General features: G+C 39.7%; 2 protein-coding genes across 2 annotated transcripts; both read left to right on the top strand.

The window, feature by feature from the left end:
- The first annotated feature begins 1,268 nt into the window (after positions 1-1,268).
- LOC129267762 (uncharacterized) lies at positions 1,269-6,476 on the top strand. The gene has a single exon (XM_054905389.2). The coding sequence runs from the start codon at positions 1,269-1,271 to the stop codon at positions 6,474-6,476; it is 5,208 nt and encodes a 1,735-aa protein (XP_054761364.2).
- A 7,027-nt stretch (positions 6,477-13,503) lies between these two features.
- LOC129278117 (centriolin-like) lies at positions 13,504-17,644 on the top strand. Its single transcript, XM_054914335.2, has 3 exons — positions 13,504-13,515; positions 13,598-13,870; positions 17,166-17,644. The coding sequence occupies exons 1-3, from the start codon at positions 13,504-13,506 to the stop codon at positions 17,370-17,372; spliced, it is 492 nt and encodes a 163-aa protein (XP_054770310.1). The 3' UTR covers positions 17,373-17,644.
- Positions 17,645-27,226: the final 9,582 nt, after the last annotated feature.

Here is a 27,226-nt window from a genome sequence, read left to right on the forward strand (position 1 = left end):
TGTCATATGATATATTTGTTTGAGAAATTTCAAGTTTTCAAAAGGTCTCCTCTTCCGGAGGGGCGGGAGGATGTTTCGATGATCGAAACTATTTATTTGTTGCAGATACCATAATATATGTTTATAGGTAAAAATCGGTTTCAGCCTAAAATTTCAGCTTCGAAACATGTCATAAAACATCGAGCAACAAGTTTCGACCGAATGCTTGAAATTTCTCCAAAGTAGCAGATTCCGTCTAGGATGAAGCTTGTCCAACAAGTATTATGTAAAACAAAGTTCGTAGTTCCTGCCAAAGAAGTAAGTGTGCTTAAATATTGTTTTAAAAAGGTTTTCTGAGCCAATTATCTAAAATGTAAAAATGAAAATGAAGAAAACCTTCACGTGGTTAAATGTTCATTTGCATAAATTTTGCATACTGTGAGGTCGCCGTATAGATAACAGAATGCGACATGTCTTGTATGAAAAAAAGGTATAAAATTCATTGTTTTATACTTGTCAAGGAAAAGGAGAACGGAAAGAAATAATTGAGTTGAGGAGAAATTATTTTGATGATAATTATTTTAGAAATCACATTAGTTTCTTTGGATATGTAAGCTACGTAGATTTGGGACATGAAACCAAAACTGAAGTTAGCACTAAATTTGCATTGTTTATATAAAGCAATGAGTAGTAATGTCCAGGGTTTATGAAAGCTTATATATCTATGGAATATTATTGACAGAGATATTATAGAAGCATTTCAGATTGATAAAATAACTGTGTATTATGAATCAAACTAGACCAAAGCAATTTAATGTGGCTAGTTTAAGCAAACTTTTAAAGAGTTGTTTTGAGTAGGATTTACAATTTGTCAAGTGAAATATTTATACTTAAATTCAAGTTGAATTTATTGTATTTTCCTGGAGATTTATTTTCCAGTGCAAACACCAAAAGGATTACTGATGTAGCTTTTTCTTGAATATTTGCTAGGAAAATAATGCAGATATTTCATGAAGATAATTATGATTACTACTGATAATTTTATGGTCCTTTTGCAAGTTAAGATAGAGCTGTCAAAAGTCAATAATCACACATAGAGACATGGTTTGATGTTTTATTCAGGTTCATCATTTATTTTGAGAAAGTACTATTGAAAGTGTGATTTAATCTAGACAAAATAGTCTAATTTCCGGTTCAATTGTTTGTTCTTTACAGATTGAATTTTTTGTTCTTCATAAACCATAAACCATATTCAATTTCTGGTGGAATTTCGCTGAGTTGTTACTACGATGGCGGAGGACAAGAAGTCGCTGAAACTCAAGAGAAGGGGAGCGAAAGCCAGGCTCACCAGACACAGTAACGGTCTTCAGATTTTGCTTAATAATAACAGAGAAGTGCCAGAAATTCAGTCTGCATATAGCAAGTTTGAGCAAGCATATGGAGACCTACAAGAAACCCATGAGAACTTTACTATGACTATTGATGATGATGCTGAGTTTGAGATAGAGGAACAGTGGATGGGTGATTGCCAGAAAGAATTCCTGAAATTGCAGATAGAGGTTACAGATTACTGTTCTCAAACCAGCTCAGGAGTCAAGACGCCAACAGAACAAGTACTACCACAGTCAGAGATGCCGCCAATGCAGGGAGGGTCTCCTATACCTCCAGAATCGACAATCTTGTATCCCCCTCCACTGCAAAACCCAGACACTTCTCCAGGTATGTCAGATGCTAGATGCAGTTTTAAAGTGGAGAAGCCGAAGTTACCCAAGTTTGCTGGAGATGTTCGGGACTATGAGATATTCAGATCAGACTTCGTTCACATGGTTGATTCGCGTTATGGAAAACGTGATGCAATGACAATCCTGAGAAGCTGTCTCGTTGGCCGTGCACACGACTTAATCCAAGGCATAGGTCAGGATTATGATGCTGCCTGGGATCTATTAGATTCCATGTATGGAGATGCTAGAATTGTTGCTGATACAATAATCAATGACCTGAGCAAATTCAAACCACTGAAAGAGAACGAAGACAACAAATTTTGTGAGTTTGTCAACCTTGTGAGAAGAAGCTATAACATCCTTAAGCTAGTTGGAAAGAAGGGTGACATGGACAACAGTCACATGTTAGCAACCATAGAGAGAAAATTGTGCGCAGTTGATAGGAAGAATTGGTTTAGATACCAAGAATCAGAGAAGCAAGCTGCAAGCTTTGAAACTTTGTTGACATGGCTGAACCTGGAAATGAAAGCTAGGATGAGAGCTTCAGCACCATTGAGATCACAGATGCAAAGTGAAGGAAAGTCTGCAAATGTTCATCATTTGTCATACAAAGAAAAGAGCAAACCAGACCATAGTGATAGATACCATGCAGAGCAGCCACGAGACAGAGCTCAGAGACAACATCGCTGCTGGCATTGCAAGACTGATGAGCACTGGGTAGATCAGTGTAAGCGTATAATCTCCATGGCTGCCCCAGAAAGACTGAAGTTCTTCAAGGAAAATAGATGCTGCTTTAGCTGCCTAAAGAAAGCAGGGAAAAACCACTACATGGCAAACTGTAGGAGAGGGCAGAAATGTTCAGAGCAAGGGTGCACTTACTATCACCATCCTTTGTTGCACTTTGAAGCGAGTCAACAGATGGAAAATGAGAGCAGTAAAAATGACATTAACGTTGCGACTACAGTTGGAGCATCGTTGCTGCCAATCTTATCCATAGACATTGACAGTGATACCAGAGCAAATGTCCTGTTAGATAGCGGCTCACAAGTTAGTTTGATGAAAAATTCACTCGCCGAGAGACTCCAGTTGAAAGGCACCAAAACGAGCATCACAATAAAAAAGCTTGGCGAAGATGAAGAAGAGTTAGAGACTTTCAGATATAGAGTGCCGATTAGAGAAGCAAACACAACCAAGAAACACCAGATTATTGAAGTTGTCGGCGTACCTTCAATAACAGAGGAAGAAGCTGTTAGTCTGAAAGACCTCAAAGATCAATTTGATATCCCTAACCTGAACAGAGATAGTGGACCAGTGGAGATCTTGATTGGAATAGATCATCCAAGATACATAGTAGGTGGTAAACTAAAGAAGAGAGGTAACTGCATAGCAAGAAAAACTCCATTAGGATGGGTAATCTTTGGTGCCACAGAGAAGCGAACCATGTGTGTCAATGTCCTTCACGTAGCAGTTCAGAGTCCAGATTTGTCAGAATTTTGGCAAATGGAATCTCAAGGTGTAAGTTGTCAGTGCCAAGAGACTAAGTTAACCCTTGATGAACAGAAAGAGGAAGAGATCATCAGAGCTTCTTCACAGAAGAAAGGAAAGCAGTGGGAAATAGGTTATCCATGGCAAAGGGATCCTAATGAACTCCCAGATAATAAGAGTCAAGCAGTGAAAATCCTTGAGTCAACTGAAAAAAGACTTTCTAGAAACCCAGAGCACGCAGAAGCTTACAACAAGCAAATCCATGAACTGGAAGAAATGGGGTTTGCTAAGAAACTCACAGCAGCAGACATCGAGAAGTATGAAGGACCAGTTCATTACATATCACATCATGCTATTGTAAGACCAGAAAAAAAGAGCACCCCTATCAGAATTGTTTTTAATTCTTCTGCATCTTACCAAGGTCATCGGTTAAATGAATACTGGATGAAAGGTCCTGATCTCTTGAACAGTTTGGTCGGAGTGCTCCTGAGATTCAGGGAAAATGAAGTGGCCTTATGTGGGGATATCTCTAAGATGTACCATCGTGTGTCAATCCCAGAGATAGATCAACATGTCCATAGGTTCTTATGGAGAGACCTGGATGGGAACAGAGAACCTGATGTCTACATGATGAAGGTTGTCACTTTCGGTGACAAACCAGCCCCAGCAATCGCCCAGACTGCTCTGAAGCTTACAGCAGAACAAGGAGAGTGTACACATCCTCATGCTGCTTCTGTTTTGAAAAGGAATGTGTATATGGATGACATTTGCGACTCTGTACAGACTGTAGATGAAGCCAGGAAACTAAGTGCAGAGATAGATGAAGTGTTAAATGACGGAGGCTTCAAAGTTAAAGGGTGGATTTCCAATGAATCTGATGTGGGAGACCTCATCCAAGGAAAGATGAAATTACTAGATGACATAGCTGAGGAGAAGGTCCTAGGAGTAGTTTGGGACAGAGAAAATGACACCTTCTCATACAAAGTAAAGCTGAGAGACAGTGTACTGAATTCAAGAATAGATGGAGAGTGTCAAGAAAGATTAACTAAGAGGAAAATCCTCTGTCAAATCGCCCACATATTTGATCCCATAGGATTTGCTGCCCCAGTGATTGTTAGAGCCAAGATAGGGATGCAGAAATTGTGGCAAAGAGGCTACAACTGGGACGACCCTCTTACTGAAAAGGAAGATGCGGACTGGAGGCTTCTGTTCGAGGAAATGAAAGGATTGAATGAAGTATCTCTCGAAAGATGTCTAACACCTCCTGAAGCTCAAGGTAAACCAGTGTTGTGCATTTTCTCTGATGCATACGGTGCATGTGCATATCTAAGGTGGCAAACCGGAGATGGCAAGTTCGAGACTCGCTTTGTTGCATCCAAGTCAAAGGTAGCACCATTAAAGACATTGACAATACCCAGATTGGAGCTACAAGCCGCCGTATTAGCTGCCAGACTGTACAAGTCGATCACTGAAGAGATGAGATTAGAGGTTGAGAAAGTGATGCTCTTCACCGACAGCATGATAACTCTACAGTGGATCAAGTCTTCGGCCAGGATATATAAGCCTTTTGTGTCAAGCAGAATAGGGGAGATTCAGACTCTCACTGATCCCTCAAGCTGGAAACATATACCTGGTGAAGATAACCCAGCAGACAAAGTGTCAAGAGGAATTGCAGTAAACGACCTTATGAATGAATGGAAGTGCGGTCCTAGATTCCTGCATCTTGACGAAACAGAGTGGCCAGTAGACAAGGTGAATATTGATCAGAGTCTTGAGAATCTAGAGAGACGAAAGACGAATCAGAAGGTATTAGTTGTCAACATGTCAGTTGCCCCCATCGAATCTGAACGTTTCTCAAGTTGGCGAAAGTTAGTAAGAGTGACTGCCTACGTTTTCAGATTTGTGCGGATTCTTAAGTCAAAGCTCAAGAAAGAATCCATGCCAGATGCTGATGTGACGTTAGCCCCAGCAGAGTTGAAGAAAGCTGAGCTATATTGGACAAAGGAAGCGCAAAAGGGTCTGAAAAGCAGATTTGAGAGAGGAGAGTTCAGAACCCTTACCCCTTTCGTTGACAACGAAGGAGTAATCAGAGTAGGAGGAAGAGTTGAGAACTTAGTAACATCATATGAATCTAAACATCCAGCTCTGCTCCCAGGTTCCCATCACATAGCTCTACTTTTCACACGTCACATTCATGAGATTGGACACCCAGGTATTGAGACGACAACCGCCAAGGCGAGACGCAAGTTTTGGATCTTACAAGGACATCGTTTGGCGAAAACCGTCAAGCATCGCTGTGTTAAATGCAGGTCAACAGAATGTAAGCGTGAGACCCAGAAGATGGCTGATTTACCCAGTAGTCGTGTCGCACCTCACACTCCACCATTTCATTACACCTCCTGTGACTATTTTGGCCCCTTTCAAGTAAAGGTTGGTCGTAATAAGAGGGCCAAACATTATGGTGTAATCTTTACATGTCTAAATACGCGTGCCGTTCATCTGGAAATCGCAACAGATTGTTCAACAATGGAATTTCTCCAAGTCCTAAGGAGATTCTTAGCAGTGAGGGGACGACCAGCTCAGATCCTTAGCGACAATGGAACTCAATTTGTGGGAGCTCAACGCGAACTTCGCGAGATGATATCGGGATGGAGTGAAGATGAGCTCAAAGATTTCTGTGCAGATAAGGGGATACAGTGGAAGTTCATCACCCCTAATGCACCCCACCAAAATGGGTGCGCTGAATCTCTTGTTAAAAGTGCCAAAATATCAATCAAGAAAGCAATTGGTGAGCAAGTGCTCACACCATTTGAGTTGTATACATGCTTTCTTGAAGTAGCTAATCTTATGAATGAGAGACCGATAGGACGGAAATGCAATGACCCAGATGATGGAAATTATTTGTGTCCAAATGATATGTTGTTAGGTAGGTCTTCTAGAAATGTTCCCCAGGGTCCATTTAAGCAAACAAAGAATCCTCGCGATCGCGTAGAATTTGTCCAGCAAATAGTGGATTCATTTTGGAAGCAGTGGTCTCAAAACGTCCTACCACTTCTAGTACCATGTAGAAAGTGGAACACGGATCGAAGGAACGTTAGAGTTGGTGACGTCGTAATGACTGCAGAGAGCAATGCAATTCGTGGAAAGTGGACTATAGCAAGAATCATTCAGGTTTATCCGGGACCTGATGGTAAAGTTCGAAATGTGAAGCTAAAAACTGTTTCCGGAGAGTATCGTAGACCCATTACAAAACTAGCGGTTATCTACCCAACAGAAGGTTATATTGACTAAATTAAAGACTTTGAGACTGAACGTTCATTTCAGCTGAATTCGTTGAAAATTATTGATATGTTATACATGTATTTAGCCAATTTGCATGTCATATGATATATTTGTTTGAGAAATTTCAAGTTTTCAAAAGGTCTCCTCTTCCGGAGGGGCGGGAGGATGTTTCGATGATCGAAACTATTTATTTGTTGCAGATACCATAATATATGTTTATAGGTAAAAATCGGTTTCAGCCTAAAATTTCAGCTTCGAAACATGTCATAAAACATCGAGCAACAAGTTTCGACCGAATGCTTGAAATTTCTCCAAAGTAGCAGATTCCGTCTAGGATGAAGCTTGTCCAACAAGTATTATGTAAAACAAAGTTCGTAGTTCCTGCCAAAGAAGTAAGTGTGCTTAAATATTGTTTTAAAAAGGTTTTCTGAGCCAATTATCTAAAATGTAAAAATGAAAATGAAGAAAACCTTCACGTGGTTAAATGTTCATTTGCATAAATTTTGCATACTGTGAGGTCGCCGTATAGATAACAGAATGCGACATGTCTTGTATGAAAAAAAGGTATAAAATTCATTGTTTTATACTTGTCAAGGAAAAGGAGAACGGAAAGAAATAATTGAGTTGAGGAGAAATTATTTTGATGATAATTATTTTAGAAATCACATTAGTTTCTTTGGATATGTAAGCTACGTAGATTTGGGACATGAAACCAAAACTGAAGTTAGCACTAAATTTGCATTGTTTATATAAAGCAATGAGTAGTAATGTCCAGGGTTTATGAAAGCTTATATATCTATGGAATATTATTGACAGAGATATTATAGAAGCATTTCAGATTGATAAAATAACTGTGTATTATGAATCAAACTAGACCAAAGCAATTTAATGTGGCTAGTTTAAGCAAACTTTTAAAGAGTTGTTTTGAGTAGGATTTACAATTTGTCAAGTGAAATATTTATACTTAAATTCAAGTTGAATTTATTGTATTTTCCTGGAGATTTATTTTCCAGTGCAAACACCAAAAGGATTACTGATGTAGCTTTTTCTTGAATATTTGCTAGGAAAATAATGCAGATATTTCATGAAGATAATTATGATTACTACTGATAATTTTATGGTCCTTTTGCAAGTTAAGATAGAGCTGTCAAAAGTCAATAATCACACATAGAGACATGGTTTGATGTTTTATTCAGGTTCATCATTTATTTTGAGAAAGTACTATTGAAAGTGTGATTTAATCTAGACAAAATAGTCTAATTTCCGGTTCAATTGTTTGTTCTTTACAGATTGAATTTTTTGTTCTTCATAAACCATAAACCACCTTCGTAGAAAATAATAGAGGTAATAGAAGAGGAGGAGGGGTAGGTCTCTATATCAATGAAAAGTTAGAATATTTAATACATAGTGATCTTAATTGTATGAATGATTTTGCTGAATCTATCGTTATTGAAATTCAAATCCAAAAATATAAAAACATTATTATCGCGGTATTTTATAGACCTCCCAACTCCAACACACATAATTTTTTAGAATACTTACAGGATTTTCTACAAAATCCAGTTTTTATCAATAAAGATTGTTATATAGCAGGAGATTTCAATATCTAATTCTAACCATAATGCCTCACAAGAATTTCTGGACATAATGATATCCTCATCTTTTTTACCATTAATTACAAAACCAACCCGGGTTACTAACCAATCTGCAACCCTTATTGATAATATTTTCTGTAATGTCACTCCTTTACCCGAGTCGGGCATTATTTTATCTGATATCTCAGACCATTTTCCGATATTTTCAAGAGTCCCGTTTAGGTTAACAAAAAATTATTCCCCGCAGCAAAAGTTCCGAAAAGTAACGCCAAATAATATAGCGAGGTTGAAAGAAGGTCGAGAAGACGCCGACTGGTCTGAGGTGTTCAGTTTGCAAGATACCAATACTGCATATAATATATTCATTAAAAATTTAACCACACACTTAGATAGACACTTACCATTAGTCAATAAATGTTATAATTATAAAAAGAGTCCAAGACTTCCTTGGATATCGAAATCAATATTACGGTCAATAAATCGTAAAAACAATTTATACTATGCCGACAAAATAAATCGTTCAGAGAAGTCGCATCGCAAATACACTATGTATAAAAATAACCTCACAAAAATTTTGCGCAGCGAAAAACGAAAATACTTCACAAACCAATTAATTCGTTTCAAGCATGATATAAGAAAAACATGGAAAACTATTAACAATGCCTTAAATAAGTATAGCGTAAAATCGAACATAAAAACAATAAAACACAACGATATCGAAATTCATGATTCTTTTCGGATAGCTGACATATTCAATCAATATTTTTCACAGATCGGAAAAAATCTTGCTGACAATATACCATTAACACAAAAGAAATTTACCGATTTTACTCACCGACCAAATCCTAATTCTCTTTTTCTATTACCAGTACATAGGAATGAAATAATAGATACAGTGAATAACTTAAAGAACAAAAAGAGTTGTGGTCATGATGGTATTGATAATATTTTATTAAAGAATGTCATAGAATATATTGTTGATCCATTAGTACACATATTTAATCTTTCCTTAATTAATGGCGTCGTGCCTGACAATATGAAAATATCTAAGGTAATACCAGTGTATAAAAAAGGAGATAAGAATAATGTATGTAACTATAGACCGATATCTTTATTGCCTACTCTATCAAAGGTTCTAGAAAGAGTGATGTATACAAGACTATTAGACTTTTTGAATAAATATAATATAATTTCTGACTTTCAATTTGGATTCCGCCAAAAGCATAGTACATCTCATGCTACTCTTTCATTTGTTGAAAAAATCACAAAAGCTATTGACAACTTTGAACATACAGTAGGTGTTTTTTTGGACCTCTCCAAGGCCTTTGACACTATAAATCATGAAATACTACTATACAAACTTGAAAATTACGGAATCCGTGGAAAGGCCTTGGAGTGGTTCAGGAATTACCTAATAAACCGTAAACAGTTTGTTAACATAAATGAACGAAATTCTTCTCTACTAAAGGTCAACTGGGGTGTTCCTCAAGGTAGCATACTGGGCCCACTTTTATTTACGATCTACATAAATGACATCCACAATTCTTCGACAATATTATCTTATATTCTTTTTGCAGATGATTCAAATGTACTTTATTCTCATCCTAATCCCGATATTTTATTCAATATATTGAATATTGAACTGGAGAAGCTAGTACAATGGATAAGATCTAATAAATTGTCAATCAATGTACAAAAAACGAAATGTATGCTTTTCAGCAATTCTTTAGATAAATTACCTTACGATATTAAATTGGACAACGCTGACATTTAAGTGGTCGCTTCAACAAAATTTTTAGGCCTGATAGTAGACAACAATTTATCTTGGAAAACACACATTGATTCTATATGCCGTACAATTTCACGTAATATTGGTGTTATAAATAAGGTCAAGTTTTTTCTTCCAACTTCCTCCCTAAAAATGCTTTATTCAACATTAATTTTACCTTATCTAAACTACGGGATAATTGCCTGGGGAAATACACATACATCATATCTAGAAAGAATATTACTTTTACAGAAAAAGGCATTGCGCGTTATTTTTAATATGTCCTGGAGATCCCATACAGACCAATTGTTTATTGACAATAAAATCTTAAAAGTAAAAACATTATATCAATATAACTTGGGTCAATTTATGTAATAATATGCTACCATCAACCTTCGATTCTTCATTTAACAAAAACAAAACTATCCATAAATACCCTACACATCAATCCGACGAATTTCATTTTCCTTTACCACGGACAATTCTTGCCAAATCTATCTTTACTTTCGAAGGCCCTCGACTTTGGGGCACTCTTAATAATACTATCAAAGATTCCCCAAGTCTAAATTCTTTTAAATTTAAGTTAAAAAAGTTTCTCCAAGATACTTGTTAGTTTGTTTAACTCTTCATCACTCATACATTATATTTTTCATATAATTAGCACTACTAAGTGTGAAATATGATAATTTTCGTTTTCCTGTTGATCCGTAATATTCGCTGCGAGTGCCGGGGCAAGAATCTGGAGACCATTGATCTCGTTTTTTCTCTCATTTTCTATTTCTTTCTTTTCTTTTTTTTCTTTTAAACTATTTATTTAAATAGATTTAAGCTCAACTTCTACATGTTGTATTTGTGTTTTGTGTACATTGTTCATACAAATATGTAATAGGAGGCTGCATTCTACAAGCTTCGCTTTTTTAGCAGCCTCCTCCGTTTCCGACCTGTTATCTTAATTATTACATATAATAAGTTTGTTTGTTTTATTGATTATATCAAGATGTATGTAACAAAACTTATTGTAAATGATTGTAAATGATTGTTGGAAATGGAAAAATAAATGAAATGAAATGAATGAAAAGGTCAAGGTCACACTGACATGTTTTCATCTTGCCCTTCTGAAGTCCTTGTAAACGCGATAACTTCAGTTTAACTTAATCTAGGCTCATATAATTTGGTGTGTATGATATTGGCATGAATCCCAGGAAACCAATTGATTTTAAGGTCAAAGGCCAAGGTCACAGTGACATATTTTCATCTTACCCTTCTGCAGTCCTTTTAAACGCTATAACTTCAGTTTAACTTAACCTAGGCTCATATAATTTGGTGTGTAGGATACTAGCATGAATCCCAGGAAGCCTATGGATGTTAAGGTCAAAAGGTCAAGGTCACACTGACATGTTTTCATCTTGCCCTTCTGAAGTCCTTGTAAACGCGATAACTTCAGTTTAACTTAACCTAGGCTCATATAATTTGGTGTGTATGATACTGGCATGATTCCCAGGAAGCCTATTGATTTTGAGGTCAAAAGCTCAAAGGTCAAGGTCACACTGACATGTTTTCATCTTACCCTGCTGCAGTCCTTGTAAACGCAATAACTTTAGTTTTACTTAACCTAGGCTCATATAATTTGGTGTGTATGATACTAGCATGAATCCCAGGAAGCCTTTTGATGTTAAGGTCAAAAGGTCAAAGTCACACTGACATGTTTTTAACTTGCCCTTCTGAAGTCCTTGTTAATGCGATAACCAGTTTAACGTAACCTAGGCTCATATAATTTTGTGTGTATGATACTAGCATGGATCCCAGGAAGCCTATTGATTTTGAGGTCAAAAGGTCAAAGGTCAAGATTACAGTTACATGTTTTCATCTTACCCTTCTGAAGTCCTTGTTAACGTGATAACTTTAGTTGAACTTAACCTGTGGCTGTGTGAGTGATCCTGAAACTTTGAAAGAAGAGATAAAGAGAGGTTACTATACAACTGTAAGATAATACATGAAAGGCTAGTATTTATGTTTTGTACAGTATCCAATAGAATAGAGTACGCTTCTCATGGATTTTGATTAGTAAATAAGCATAATTTGGTGTGCAGTTTCCTTAGGAACAAATGCTTAATGCTCATAATAAATGAGGAACGTGGTATGCCTCATAGCTGAATGCTTTTCACGTAACTAGAGCCTGAAATGAACGATCACCAAAGCTCACAACTACCCCTCTCCGATGGGGACCGGAGCGAGCAGCATACGCATGACAGGCCTGGCAGTAGACCAAAAGCTTCAGTCTCTGTATTTTGGTTGTTCTGCTGAACTGCGTTGGCTCACTCACCAATACATAGACTGAAGACCTTGGAGGCCCGTACGTACAGACAACGTATTAGCAGTAACGTTAGATCTAATATTCGGAAACCCGATTTTCCGATCGTTTTTTTGTAATAAAATGTCACATTATGAAAAAGAAATTACATCCATATTTACGAAAAAAATGTGTAAGATTCAGAAGTATCGTACCTTAGACCGCAGTTACCGCTAATTCCTTTCAAATGATATCGAAACATCATCATCTTCGATCCTTTCGTTGGTCAACGAAAGTTGCCATCTTGGATGACGTCATCATCCTTACAGACGTATTTACCAGCGCAGCCGCTATAGCATACCTCATTGAACGTAGAGGGCAGCAACACACGGCTGCCATTTTTTCATCTACCGTATTTATTTGTCTATGTACCGTACGTACCGTACTAGTGCCCTCACTGCGCTGAGCTTTGTGAATGTGAATGGTACATTACTTCACGTTATAACCACTGGAGAGATCAGTGGGAAGACAGCGGACGTACGGCCGAGCTAGTTACTGTACACAAGATCACGGGAGCGATTTTTTTTTTCACGATCGCTCTCTCTATTGGGTTTGCAAGTGTGATTTCAAAGCTTACGAGAGCGAAATCACTCAGCGTTCCCGTGTATTTTTTTCGCTGCTTACAGTACTAGGGCCAAGGGGGATATACGTTTACCTTTATTGAAATTGAAGTTCTCAAGAACCACTATTATATTCATGGGTACTAAATGCTGGAACAGCATCCCACTTGAGCTACAATTATGTCCTACTTTGTCATCATTTAACAGAAAGTACAAATACTATATACTGCAAAAGGATAAATTTATTTTTAAGAAACATGCTACATGTCAATCTCTCCTGTCTACTATCCTATCTCATTTTCATTTCCTTTACAGTCTTTTCTCCTTCTCTATCTTCTCTTTCTATCTTGGTGTGTGTGTGTGTGTATTTGAGTGTTTGTCAGACGTGTATCAATCAGATTTGATTATTTACGTCTGGGACTGACCTTTAACGTCACCATCCGAAAGACGTGACCAGGGCTCGACCCTCTGCATCAATTTGTAACTTCCCCACATAGCTTGGATTACAGGCGCACGCCACAACGCCCAGTTAGACATCTTGGCTTTGACATCTCTTCATTAAAATAGTTTAATTTGTTTTCTCAATTATATGGAAATACCCTCAATAAGCCCTCGTGGCTTTTGGTGTTTCCACCATATTTCAATTTGTTATGTAGTTTTAAAAAAATTTCTGTATGTGATATATATATTTATATTCTTGTTTGTGATTTGATGATCATGTTTGTTTTTAATTGAATATGGAAATAAATGAAATGAATGAAACATGCTCTTTTCGGTAAGTGGAAGAGTTGATATCTTTAAACACCTGAGCAGTAAGTCAATGAACTTTCGAATTTCTATCCCTTTTCTTTGTTTAGTACATAGAGAACCTTGATGGCCTGAAGTGGCTCCAAGTACTGAACTTGTCCTTCAACCAGATCCAGAAGATGGAGCACCTGGCCCACCTGACCCGTCTGAGGGAGCTAGACCTGAGTTGTAATTGCATCATTAAAATCGAGGGTATTGAGACCCTGCTACACCTTCAAATCCTCAACCTCTCCCACAACTTGATAGAGACCATACCAGCTTCGCTTGGCAAGAAGCTCAAAGCCATGAGGGAGTTCCACATGGAAGGCAATATGCTCTTTTCGGTAAGTGGAAGAGTTTATATCTTAAACACCATATTGATAATTTGATATGAAATAAGAATGTATTCCATCTCTCAACTGCCAAACTAAAACCTAACACATCCATATTTTTTTTTCCTGTCACCTGGATTACTGTAATTCAATATTTTTCAACCTTATTATACGTGTACATTCCTTGTTCCACTTCAGTGGGTTCAAAACTCCGCTGATGCATGTAGACTAGTGTCAGGAAAGCGGAGCACATAACCCCAATTCTGTGTTCTCTTTATTGGCTCCCCATTCACTACCATATCTCTTTCAAAGTTCTCCTTTGCTACAAAATCCTCAATGGCCAATCCCCAAAATCTTACAGATCACATTTCTTTGTGCTCAAGTACCTCTTCAAGACATCTCCGTTCATCGTGAACAATGCAGATAACTCCCGGACCTCGAATCTCTACAAAATATGGTGACCGCGCTTTTTTGTCTCGCCCACCTGAGGTGAAGGCGAGACTTAGGGATCAAAATGTTGTCCGTCCTACTTCCGTCCGTCACAAACATTATGACACATAACTCCGCAACCGTACTTTACTTTTCATTCAAACTTGGATGGTAGATGTACTTAGGGGACCTACATGTTATGCTGCAGTCAGAGGTCACATGTTAAGGTCAAAGGTTATTTTTAGGTGAACATTAAAGTTTACATGCAAGACTCTCTTATGACACAACTCTGCAACCGTAAGTCACTTTTCAACCAAACTTGGATGGTAGATGTACTTAGGGGATCTGCATGTTATGATTCAGACAGAGGTCACATGGTAAGGTCAAAGGTCATTTTCAGGTCAACTTTAAAGTTTACGCAGAAGACTCTCTTATGACACATAACTCCGCAGCTGTAAGTCACTTTCCACCCAAACTTGGGTTGTAGATTTACTTAGGAGACCTGCATGTCATGGCGCAATCAGAGGTCACATGGTAAGGTCAAAGGTCATTTTGAGGTTAATGTTATGACACATAACTCTGCAACCGTAAGTCACTTTTATACCAAACTTGGGTTGGAGGTGAACTTAGGAGACCTGCATGTTATTGTGTTCGGAGGTCACATGGTAAGGTCAAAGTTAATTTTGAGGTCAACATTAAAGTTTACTTGCAAGACTCTTATGACAAATGTTATTCCATCCGAGTTATAATAATGAAGTTTTGGTACAATTCTGTTGCGTGCCCTCGCAAATCACGATATTTCTGGTTCTTTTCATAAGTGGGCGAGACACAAAATGGCTTATGCCTTGTCTACAATCACCCCTTCTCTTTGGAATAAGCCTTCTTAAACTTTCTTACATTTATAATGCCAAGTCTGTTAGTCAGTTTCAGACCCTACTCAAAACCTACCTGTTTAATATAGTTCCATAGAAACCTTCGATACTTAGGAAAGTTGTGAAGTACAGGGTTTTTTGGTTGATTTGTGTTCAAGGTTGGTTTTGAAGTAAATCTAGCTTGGTTGCCACCTTGGCAACACTGGGCAATTTTTTTAGCCAAATTATCATAATCATGTAATTAGTAAATGTCCAAGGCTCCACATTAATATTTTTTGGTGGTGCCCCATTTGGGCCACCAAAACCTTCATACGATAATTTTTGGTGGTCTGATATCAAAGTTTGGTGGCCTGAGAAATGTAAAGAAAAACCTTAAAATTGAATAAAACACACTTGTAAAATATTAATTCTGCAGCGACGTCCACTAGATTACATTTACTTTATACATCTTGTATGTAAACCTTGTTTGCTGTTATTATATTTTGCAAATTGATTTGTGGTAAATACAAATTGTTCTATCATTGTGAATATGAAATGATCGAAAGAGAATAAATGAATTTTATTGTTCCCAGGTTGTCCGTTTTTTCTTCTTTGCTCTATATGTTTATCTATATAATGTATATACATGTAATTGTAAACACACACTCATAATGGTGAGGTAAATAAATTATGCATAATAAACTCAGATACAAAACAATAATTCCTTTCTTCCTCTTTGAATCCCAAAACATAGAGTATGCAGGCCCCAAATCCAGTTTATTGTTGTTTTCTCTGTTGTAGCATTTTATAGCAGGAGAAAGTCACAGAAAAATATGCTGGAAAATTAGAACAATGCAAAAAAAGGGAAACAAACAAAAATAATTTTCAAAAAATAAAGTAAAAAAAGAAACAAAAATAATTAAAGAAAGAAGTGGAACGAAACAAATGAAGAAAGGAAAAACAAATGACATGACAAAATAAAAAGAAAAAAAACCTAGAGAAAAGAAAGAGAACAAGAATTCAAGAAAAATGAATAAAACCAAATGAAAATAAAAATGGGGAAAGGGGGAAAAGAAAGGGAAAAAAATTAAGAAGCCATTACAAATATTTTTATATGCCCGTCCTAGACTTATTATGGTATCATGCTTGGTGTCCATCCATCCGTTAACTCTTCCTTGTAATCGTGATAAGTTCAGTTTGACTAAACCTAGGCTCATATGACTTGGTGTGTATGATACTAGCATGGATCCCGGGAAGCCTATTGAATTTGAGGTCAAAAGGTCAAAGGTCAAGGTCACAGTGACATATTTTCATCTTACCCTTCTGCAGTCCTTGTAAACGCGATAACTTCAGTTTAACTTAAGGTAGGCTCATATAATTTGGTGTGTATGATACTAGCATCAATCCCAGGAAGCCTATCGATTTTGAGGTCAAAAGGTCAAAGTTCAAGGTCACAGTTACATGTTTTCATCTTACCCTTCTGAAGTCCTTTTTTAACGCGGTTCTTCAGTTTAGCTGAATCTAGGCTCATATATTTTGGTGGTATGATACTAGCATGGATCCCAGGAAGCCTATTCATTTTGAGGTCAAAAGGTCAAAGTTCAAGGTCACACTGACATGTTTTCATCTTGCCCTTCTGAAGTCCTTGCAAATGCAATAACTTTAGTTTAACGTAACCTAGGCTCATATAATTTGGTATGTATGATACTAGTATAGATCCTTGCAATTCTAATGATTTTGAGGTCAGAAGGTCAAAGGTGAAGTTGCTATCTTCCACTTTTCTTGCTTGACCAATAGCTTCATTTTATGTGCTTGCCTTAGCGACGCTCTTGTTTAGGATTATTTCAAAAGTGTAAACCTTTTTTGATACATGCTGTATTAGTATACTCACCCCCTTACATGCATGTCATGATATTCATCTTCTATGGCAAATTCAATATAACTACCATGTTTTTTTTATTGGGTGTCAATGTAATAAAGCATACAATATAGAATTGGTCCTATCATGTATATCATATTATTTACAGCTCAGCGATGTAGCTAGACTACGACCCCTGAAAGATCTGGTGAGTCTGTCCCTTTCAAACAATCCTCTGTGTGACCTTGCCCATTACCGACTGTATGCAGTCTTTCATCTTAGGACTGTGGGGCTTCTGGATGGGCAGCCAGTCATTGAGAAAGAGAGAGTGGAGGCAGAGGAGAGGTTTGCTCAAGGTATGTCTGGGAGGGATTAGTGGAGGTGATGATGATGATAATGGAGATAGTGGAGGTGATGATGATGGTAATGTCTACGGTAGTCAGGGCCCTTAAGGCCACAATTTGAAGTTTTGGGGACAGAGTTTACAAAAGCACTTAACTTTCACTATGTCACTATAAGGTCAATAGCTTTTTTTTTTTTCCACAGAACATGGTGTTGAAAATTGCACCTTCATGCAAAAATATGCTAATTTATGTAAATTTGCAGTAATTTATGTGAGAAGCTATATACCAATAGGAAATATAAAGTAAAATGGAATAAAAAGAAAAGAAACTTTAGGAAAGTCTCTATTAGACTGTTGGCTTTAATTTTCCCTCTTGAATATGCCATTGAAAATCCTGTCTTCGTTCAAAATATGCTAACTTATGTAACATAGCAATAATTTATGTATTAGTCGCATTTCAATGTGTAAGTTAATTGAACAGTGCAAAAAGGACCAAACTTTTGGAATACCTCTATCAGCTCAACATCTTCAATTTTTCAACAAAAACATGCTATTGAAAATCCTGTTTCCATAAAAAATATGCTAATCTATGTGAATTACATGTAGCAATAAGTTACATGTATGTATGTTCAGCTGTATTCCAATGACTAAGCAAATAATAGCACAGTGAAAAGCATCCGAAATTTTGAAGAAAGCCTGCATCTTTCCCACAAAATATGTATGCTATTGATGACAAATTCATTAAAAAATATGCTAATTAATTTTGCTTATTATCATATATTTATTATTTCTGCTAATGGAAATAATTCTGCATAAATATTAAAGCAAATTTGATGCAAATTTTTCTTGGGAGGGGGAACAGAACCTTCGTTGAACAACTATCCATTTTAAATCCTGTCCTCCCATTCTCACTCGATACAAACACATACACTGGCATAAATCTGGTCCGAGTCAGGGGGGGGGGGGGTGATAGCAATATATTGACCTAAAAATTCAAAATTTTGGGGACACCCCTACTCGAAGGGCTATGTATACGGAGGTATATAGCCATGTACACAATACCACCATCTGTCAATTAAAGGCTTATAAATTTCTCAATGGCTTTTAAATAACAAATTAAAGTTAATATCAATATTTGAGCAAAGCTAACAAGCTAATTTTCAGAAGTTGGGAGACAAAATGGTGTCCAAAAACCTCTTTCTGTTTGTGCAAAAATCACATCATGGGCAATTTATAATAATAATAATAGCGGTATATTTAACCAGGATGGCCACTTCAGTTCCAAAAACCGTTCTCCCAGCGGGCCCTGCTATTATTACCCCGGCTTTAGCTGGGCTGCCTAGGCGCTCAAGCATTCAAGGAATTAATCCTGCCGGGTAACCATTCACCTCACCTGGGTTGAGTGCAGCACAGTGTGGATAAATTTCTTGCTGAAAGAAAACATGCCATGGCTAGGATTCCAACCCACGACCCTCTGTTTGAAAAGGCAAGAGTCAGAACCACTAGACCACGACGCGCCCATTTATACGTATAATTTACTGTTAATGTGTACATACATGTATTACTATCTCCTTTCAGTTAAAGGCCTATCATGATTTTTATGGCTAAATTGTAATGGATTTGTTTGGATGTAAAGTAACAAATTACAGTTAATATCAATATCAGCAGCTTCACCGTGAGGAGGGATTGCAGACCCAGAAATCATTCAAGCAGCAACTTGATCAAGACTATACTTAAAGCTAACCCTGTAACCGATCATCGGGTCGGCAGCCGATAACGATCTAATCACGGCTGATCGGTTGTTTCACACCAATTGCCGATCATACAAATTGTATTTACTACACTGCGCTATACTTACCTATACCATCTCATCAAATTGCTATTCGTTACCCTGACTCGAATAGCCACCGGTAAAAACTCCCCGAAAAAGGCTAACTGTAATCAGGTAGCCCGGGAAACCCGTCACGGAACGAGACCCATAAAACCCGCTCACCGCATATAAGCCTCCTCTTTCGTTACCGCGACGTCGATGAGTACACTCGAAACGTTTAGCCACCACGCGTGCCTTTCTTTATGAATCACGATGTCTGAAGAAATAACTGACATAAACATTGATAATTCCCAAGCCTCCCCCAACCCAAGAGATCTCAATAAAGGGGAGAAAGACTCGGTCAAGACAAAGCCGAGGGCCAATATCTCGGCCAAGACAAAGCCGTGAAATAATAATAGCAAAGATGATAAGGCGGCCAAGACAAAGCCGAAGAACAAGAACCCTAACACTAATCACCCGGCCAAGACAACGCCGGCTGATGACACTACACAATCAAACACCCAGTCCCATAGGCGGGAGGTAGACAAGGGTACGGATAAATCGGAAGAGACTGTTTACACTCCTTCCGATCGGGGTAGCTCCTCATCTAAGAGTAAGGCGGGCAAGAAGAGGCCTCGCGATGACCACTCGTGATCTAATGACAATCAGGCTCGAATTAACGACCCACTACAACCCCCTGTAATTCATAAGAAGAGCCAATTGGCCCGGGATTGTGACCGGTCAGTCCATTCATTGCCAGACCCCGCCGAGGCGGGTAGTTGGATCTTGGAAGCCTTGCAGTCGATCCTCCCCCAGCGGGCGCCACCATTGACCCATCCCGACCCCGACCCACTGGACTTGCTTACCGCCAGCCCAGCAAGTAGTAGACAAAGCCACCCGAGACAACGGGCTAATGAAAACTTTCATTCTAAACGTAGAGAGAGGTCTAGATCACCTCGTACCGGTCGCGGAGTGGGGGATAATGATGACTCGCCTCGTACTAGCCGTAGAGAAAAAGCTAGCGAATTCTCGCCTCGCAGAGAAAGGAAGGGACGGAATAGAAACGAGGAGATTTCCATTGTGGAAGAATCTGATTCGGAATTCGATTACCACCATCCTGTTACATCTCGCAGAAGAGACTGGGGCGATTGCTCCCCATCATATTCTAATAGCAGCCCCGTGCATTCCCTGCAAACTGCCCAGCAAATGGGATTCGAACGAGGAGAATCACCATTAGGGGTACGAGAGAGTTCTGGCTTACACGAACGCGATACTCCGGCTAGTGGGAACAGGTATCAGTCAGCCCTGATCTTGACTAAATACTGCCCTCAACTTCGGGCCGAAGACAGTACCAGTAGCGAAACTGAGCGAGAGAAGTCAATCTTCCGCCTGAACTCGTCCCTTAGTCGTTCGGAGAAAGTCAGTCCTGCGATCAAGATGGACGCTCCGTATAAATCCTGCTTTCGGGGCCTAGATAAGCAACACTCTCGACTTAAACCGATCAGTAAAGAAGTCTCGAAGGATTATCGGTTTGCCGCTCAAGACTTTGAGGATTTTTGTGCACTCCTTCGGTCCCGGACGTTGCTTTCCGTGTCGGGGATGCGGGAGCGAGGAAGTCTACATCGGGCCGTAACCCTCTCCGCGGCACTGGTTACCGCTCAGCCGACTATCAGCTAGCAGCGCTGGACGCGGCCGCCCGGACTGGTATGAGACTCGCGATGTACCAGGGGTGCCTGTTAACCGCTCTTGGTGAGGCTGAGCGGCTTGGAGTCTCTACCAATGACAAGAACTTTTTGTTAGAGTCACTCTCAAAGATCGCTGATCTCCAGTATGAGCAAGCAGCAAGATCAACACTGCTATGCACGAGGGCAAGGAGGGCTAAAGTTCTAGATGCTCTCAGGATCGAGAAAGGGGCAGCCAGACTTCTCAATAAGCTTCCTTGCGAAGGTAAGGACTTGTTTCATGGACACTTTCAAGAAGTATTGAAAGAGTCTATTTCAGCCAGCACCACAGCTGACAAGACATTTTATAAGCTCTCCTCGAATAGACCTAGTCCGCCGGGCCCTAGACCGGCCCAGGGCCAGGCCCAGAGACCCCCTTATGCTAGCTCTAGCTCCAGACCCCAGCCCCAGACCTACAATGAACATAAGGGGCCATCCCTCTCCTTCTTCCCTCGCTCTGGTGGCGACGCCAGGAATGAAAGGGGCCGCGGGGATAGTCATAGGAAACCTCGGGGTGGGGGACGGGGCCGCCAGGCCCACTTTCAGCGCACCGAATTCAGGGCCCCCACTCATAACCGGTACCTTTGACAATCAAACACTAGTCCTTCCCCACCTTCAGCAAGTCCCAGTAGGGGGAAGACTACTTCTTTGCTTACAGAACTGGGCAAAGATAACCAAAGACAAATTTGTTCTAGAGATAATAAGGTCGGGATACAATCCAAATTTCCCAAGAGTAATTCATCCTTCCCGTTTTCGACAACAGACCCCCATACCAAGGGATCCTTCACGCCGAGAGGCTCTCCGGTCAGAAATACAGTCCCTACTCCAGAAAGGAGCTATCGTAACAGTCCCAGACCACAAGTCCCTCATCCTCTCCCCCGTTTTCCTGGTAAAGAAACGCTCCGGGGGGTTTCCGCATGATAATCAACCTAAAGAAGGTAAACAAACTCCTTCCAGATCAGACATTCAGAATGGAATCCCTTACAACCATCCTACCTCTGATAAAACCCAACCAGTGGGCAGTCACCATAGACCTCAGAGACGCTTACTATCATGTTCCCATAGCCCCTAAAGGCCTGCAAGTTTCTGGACTTCAAAGTAGGAGATGTTTGCTACCAGTTCATAGCCCTTCCGTTCGGCCTAAAGCCTGCCCCAAGGATATTTTCCCGACTGGTGAGAGTCATCGCCGCAGAGTTCAGAAGACGAGGCATTACTATCTTCTGTTACCTGGACGACTGGCTCCTCCTCGGCCCTTCCAGGACCACTCTTACCTACAACGTAAGCATTGTCCAAAAGCTGACTTCGGATCTAGGATTTCTGATCAACGAAGAAAAATCAAGGTTCTCACCAACAAGATTACCAGAGTTTCTAGGGGCGATAATATCCATCCCAAACTTAATAGTTCGCCCTTCCCCTCACAGAATAAAGAGGATTCAGTCAGTAGGTGCAGAGCTCTACTTAAACTCATACTCGCCAGCCAGAACTTGGCAAATTTTCCTAGGCCTATTAGCAAGCCTAGTGGATCTAATCCCTCAGTGCAGACGACATATGAGGCCCCTCCAACTGCACTTCCTGAGGCACTTCAGGCCCAGAATTCACCCCAGGGACCATCTTGTTCCCATGACAGATCATTCATCTGTGGTCAGCATGTCGATTTCTGAACCAAGGGAAGCAAACTCAGAACCCGAAACCAACTCTCACCCTAACGACCGATGCTTCAAAGCTGGGTTGGGGAGCACACATGGGGAAATTCAAAGCCTCCGGCCAATGGCAAGAAAGAGATTCAGCACTAGAAATGAAGGCGGTTCAACTGGCTCTACTTGCCTTCCTCCCCCAAGTTGCCAACCAGTGCATTCTGGTGAAATCAGACAACAGCACAGTGGTCTCCTACATAAACAGGGAAGGAGGGACAAGGTCACCTACTCTCTGCTTCCTGACATTGGAAATTCTAGCATGGTGCCAGAACAATCGCATAACCCTAAAGGCTTGCCACATCCCAGGGAAAGAGAACTACATAGCAGACTTCCTCTCTCAGGGAAGTTATCTCCCGTCAGAATGGCAACTCAATCACACCATCGTGGAGAGAATCTTCAGTCAGGGTGACCAGCCTCAGATAGATTTATTTGCATCAGCCCTGAACAAGCAGCTCCCGATTTATTGCACGAAGCATCAAGATCCCTTAGCCTTTGCGACAGACTCCCTAACAATCCCATGGAAGGGGATCCTGGGTTACGCCTTTCCGCCCTTTCCCATAATACCTCAAGTGCTGGAGAAAGTGAGCAAGGAAGAAGCTTACGTTCTCCTCATCGCACCTTGGTGGCCGAGGAGACCATGGTTCACAATACTTACAGATCTCCTGGTGGGGACTCCAAAATTGCTACCCCCACTGGTGGACCTCCTGAAACAACCCGGGACGGACACTTATTACCCGAACCCGGAAAGGCTTTGCCTAACACTCTGGCCCATCTCAGGAAATCAGCAACTAAAGCGGGCCTTTCGGGGAGAGCTGCAGACATGGCCTCTAGATTCCTGCGAGCCTCCACCAGGAACACTTATGATTCTAGACTCCAGAGATACTTCCAGTGGTGTGGCAGTTTACAAATTGATCCATCCTCTGCCTCTTTAGGTAAGATAGCAGATTTCTTACTTCTATTATTTGACGAAGGTTTATCAATCTCCTCCATAAGGGGTTACAGGTCAGCCATAGCAGCTATTCATTCAGGCTTCTCTAATGGGGAGACTATCTCAAATTCAGTTGTCCTTGCCAGACTAACAAGATCCTTTTTCTTACAGAATCCTCCTAGCCGAAGACTCTTCCCCAAATGGGACCTTCCACGGGTCCTTCGGGCCCTAGCTAAATCCCCCTTTGAACCCATGCATAAATGCTCCCTCCTTGATCTGTCCTTTAAGACAGCCTTCTTGTTGGCTATAGCTTCAGGTCAAAGACGTAGTTTGCTTCATGCACTCACGGTTAGGCCGGGTCATATCCGTTGGGAGAAAGACAGAGTCCGCTTAATCTCTAGACCAGGTTTCCTAACTAAGAATAAAAAAGAAACCTCTAAACCCTGTGAAATTGTTCTTCCAGCCATTAGCAATCTCTCGTCAGTTTCCGAAGATAGGTTATGGTGTCCCGTACGTGCCTTAAAGTGGTACATTGATAGGACTAAGTGTATTCGCACTTCCCACCAACTGTTCATTAGTTCAATAGAACCTCACGGCCCTGTTAGTCCAATTACTATATCTCGATGGTTAGTGCAGGGGATCAGGTCGGGTGGAGAGGACGCCATATTATCAGGGTCCATTAGAGCCCACGATACACGGGGCATAGCAGCATCTTGGGCGCTCTTTCAGGGTACCTCTATGGAGGAGATCCTCCAGGCAGCCTATTGGACCAATTCCAATACCTTTGTATCTTATTACTTATCCGATGTAATTAGCCGAGACACAGGTTTTGCCTCGGCGGTTCTGTCTTGTCCTAATCGTTCTTAGGCTATTTCCAGTTGACATGTTTCTTTAACGAGGTCGGTGATTTTTATATCCCTTTATTCCTAGAGTAGCTTCTCCAGTTGGGAGACTACTCCATTTTATAGTCAATCGGTATCTTTATCATTGTTATGCTAACATGTCTTGTAAGGGTCTCAATTCTGCCCCTCCTCCAGTTTTTCTGTGCTATTCTAGCAATTTGATGAGATGGTATAGGTAAGTATAGCGCAGTGTAGTAAATCAGAATGCTCAGTAGTGAGCATGTTATTTACTAACAAGCTATACTTACCTATAACTCCCCACCCGTCCTCCCCAGCAGACTTCGGCCCTCCTTGGCTACGAAAGAGGAGGCTTATATGCGGTGAGCGGGTTTTATGGGTCTCGTTCCGTGACAGTTTTCCGGGCTACTTGATTACAGTTAACCTTTTTTCAGGGAGTTTTTACCGGTGGCTATTCGGGTAACGAATAGCAATTTGATGAGATGGTATAGGTAAGTATAGCTTGTTAGTAAATAACATGCTCACTACTGAGCATTTTGATCGGTATGATCTGTGGCCATATGAAATACCTTTTGGAGCAATATTCAAACAGTTTCGAAGTCAAAGCAATTTTAAAACACTTCCTGATAGATTGTGCAATTAGTTTGAGACTGCCGTGACATCTTAATTTTTATTTTCCTTTCCGACGATGTCGAGAAAATGCGTCCTTTATATTTATTCTTTGAGAATGGGAGGTCATAACGAAATGTATATAAAACTGAATCTTAGCCGTTAGTACCCTAAAACAATTTAAAAACATTCCCAATCGATCGTACATTAATCCGAGATGTTTGTGACTTCTGTTCTATTTGATTTTCCTTTTTGCCGTTGTCACAATAATGCGTCATTTATATTTATTTTTGGAGGATGGGAGTTCATAACGGAAGGTATATAAAATATGTTTTAAATGGTTAGCACCTCAAAACAATTTTTCAATGTTCCTGATCATACGTTTAGTAATCTGAGATATCTACGACTTCTGTTTTATTTTCCTTTCTGCTGTTGTCTGAATAATACATTGTTTATATTTCTTTTAGGAGAATGGAGGTTCATAACGTAAAGTTTATAAAATTGTGTCTGGCCGTTAGTACCTAAAAACAATTTTGAAACACATCCCGATCAACGGTTTATTGATATGTGATGTTGTGGACTTTTATTTAGATCTAGATTTGCCTTTCCGACTTTCTAGGAAAATGCGTCTTCTACAGATACATCTGTATTTCTTTTTTCGGAAAACAAGAGTTCTTTCCTTTAATATATAAATCAACAGCACCTTAAAACACTTTAAAACATGTCCCGACAAAAAAATATCCCCAAACTTTGAGATAAACAACAATTTAAAATTCTGATATTTTTAGCCGATATTAATTTAAATTATTGGCGTGCGTCGCCGATCTTCTGATATGATCACAGCTTTGACTTACAGCATTACTTAAAGCCTGGGTTACATCGGAACCGAATCAGCTGCGAACCCATCCGAATACTAGGGTGGTTTTGGGGGTATTCTATTCTCCCTCTGCGAATGCAAGAAAATTCGGTAGGGATTCAGGAACATTCGCGGAGGAATTCGGCTCATTTTGAAATGTTCAAAACCAGTCAAACACCCTCCAAAATACTCCCGAATGTGACCAAGGTTTCATGCGGCGAACATGCCCCAACCACTTGAGCCGCCTTTGACTAAGGAGTGAGAATAAACTGGGGATGCCAGCACGTACATGTACGCCGAAGGGCCTCTGTATTTTTCCCTTTGTCTTGCCATTTAATGTGCATGATACGTCCGAGGCAGCTGACATGTCAGGGAATTTTTATTTTACAAATCGTCTTGAACGAGGTTCGCTGACTAATTAGGCCACGCACACTCCCAAAGTCGTGAAAAAGATGAAATGTTTGTTGATGTTTTCGCCGCGATGATTCGAAATGAAACGAAGAAATTAGTAGAAGCGAAGGTCCCCGGAGAGGTGAATGAGGATTTTACCGTAAGTAAAACCATTCAAAATGTGGTTCATATTGTATGTAAGGTGATTGAATTATTTGTGGTGCGTAATTATCAAATGAATTACAAGAAAAGAGGATCTTCTGGCAGGACCCTTGTCGATACGATCGATAAACTTGACAACACATAATCCAGTCTAGTCCCATACCCGAGTTTCTGTGTCTGTATAACTATCTCAGGTCCAGACTAACGTTAGTCTGTCCATACACGTTTTTATGATCTGCACATGGCTGCAATTTTATAAATTTTGCAAAGAAAATTCTTTATATTGTTTTACCTTTATGTTAATCTATGTTACAAATCATAATTTTTCATTTCCTTTGGTTTTGTACTAATTTTGTTGCTCGGTGTGGTCGGAGATCTCCTCGATCACCAGGCAAACCAGCGTGTGCAATTGTTAATGTACACATATGGGGCATTCCCATTTCTGTGTTACAGATATTGGAATTGAACAGGAGCTAAATCACATGGTAATAGTGTGAGTGGTAAATTGGATGTTCTCAACTTATTTGGCATATAAGGCTTAGCAAGTCACAAGTCTCGAATGCAGTGAAGGCTCTCGACAGCAGGCGAGGATTTGGGGGGGATGATGTGGCGGAGGTGCGTTCACACCGGATAAAAATTAAAATCTAGTTCTAGATTTAAAAAAATTATAGATCTAACTAGTTTTAAATGGTGAACCCGTGGGCGTGGCCGTAGACGTAGTATAGCCTAGGGCATAGATCTAGGCCTAACTTTACTACCTTACTAGAATAGGCCTAGATCTATCTTAAATTATCTTTGACTTTGCGCACCCATTTGAAATGAGGCATTGCATAGCTCCCTTTAAAAAAAAAGATTGA

The sequence above is a fragment of the Lytechinus pictus genome, chromosome 15 (assembly GCF_037042905.1).
Source record: "Lytechinus pictus isolate F3 Inbred chromosome 15, Lp3.0, whole genome shotgun sequence".
NCBI classification, from domain to species: Eukaryota; Metazoa; Echinodermata; class Echinoidea; order Temnopleuroida; family Toxopneustidae; genus Lytechinus; species Lytechinus pictus.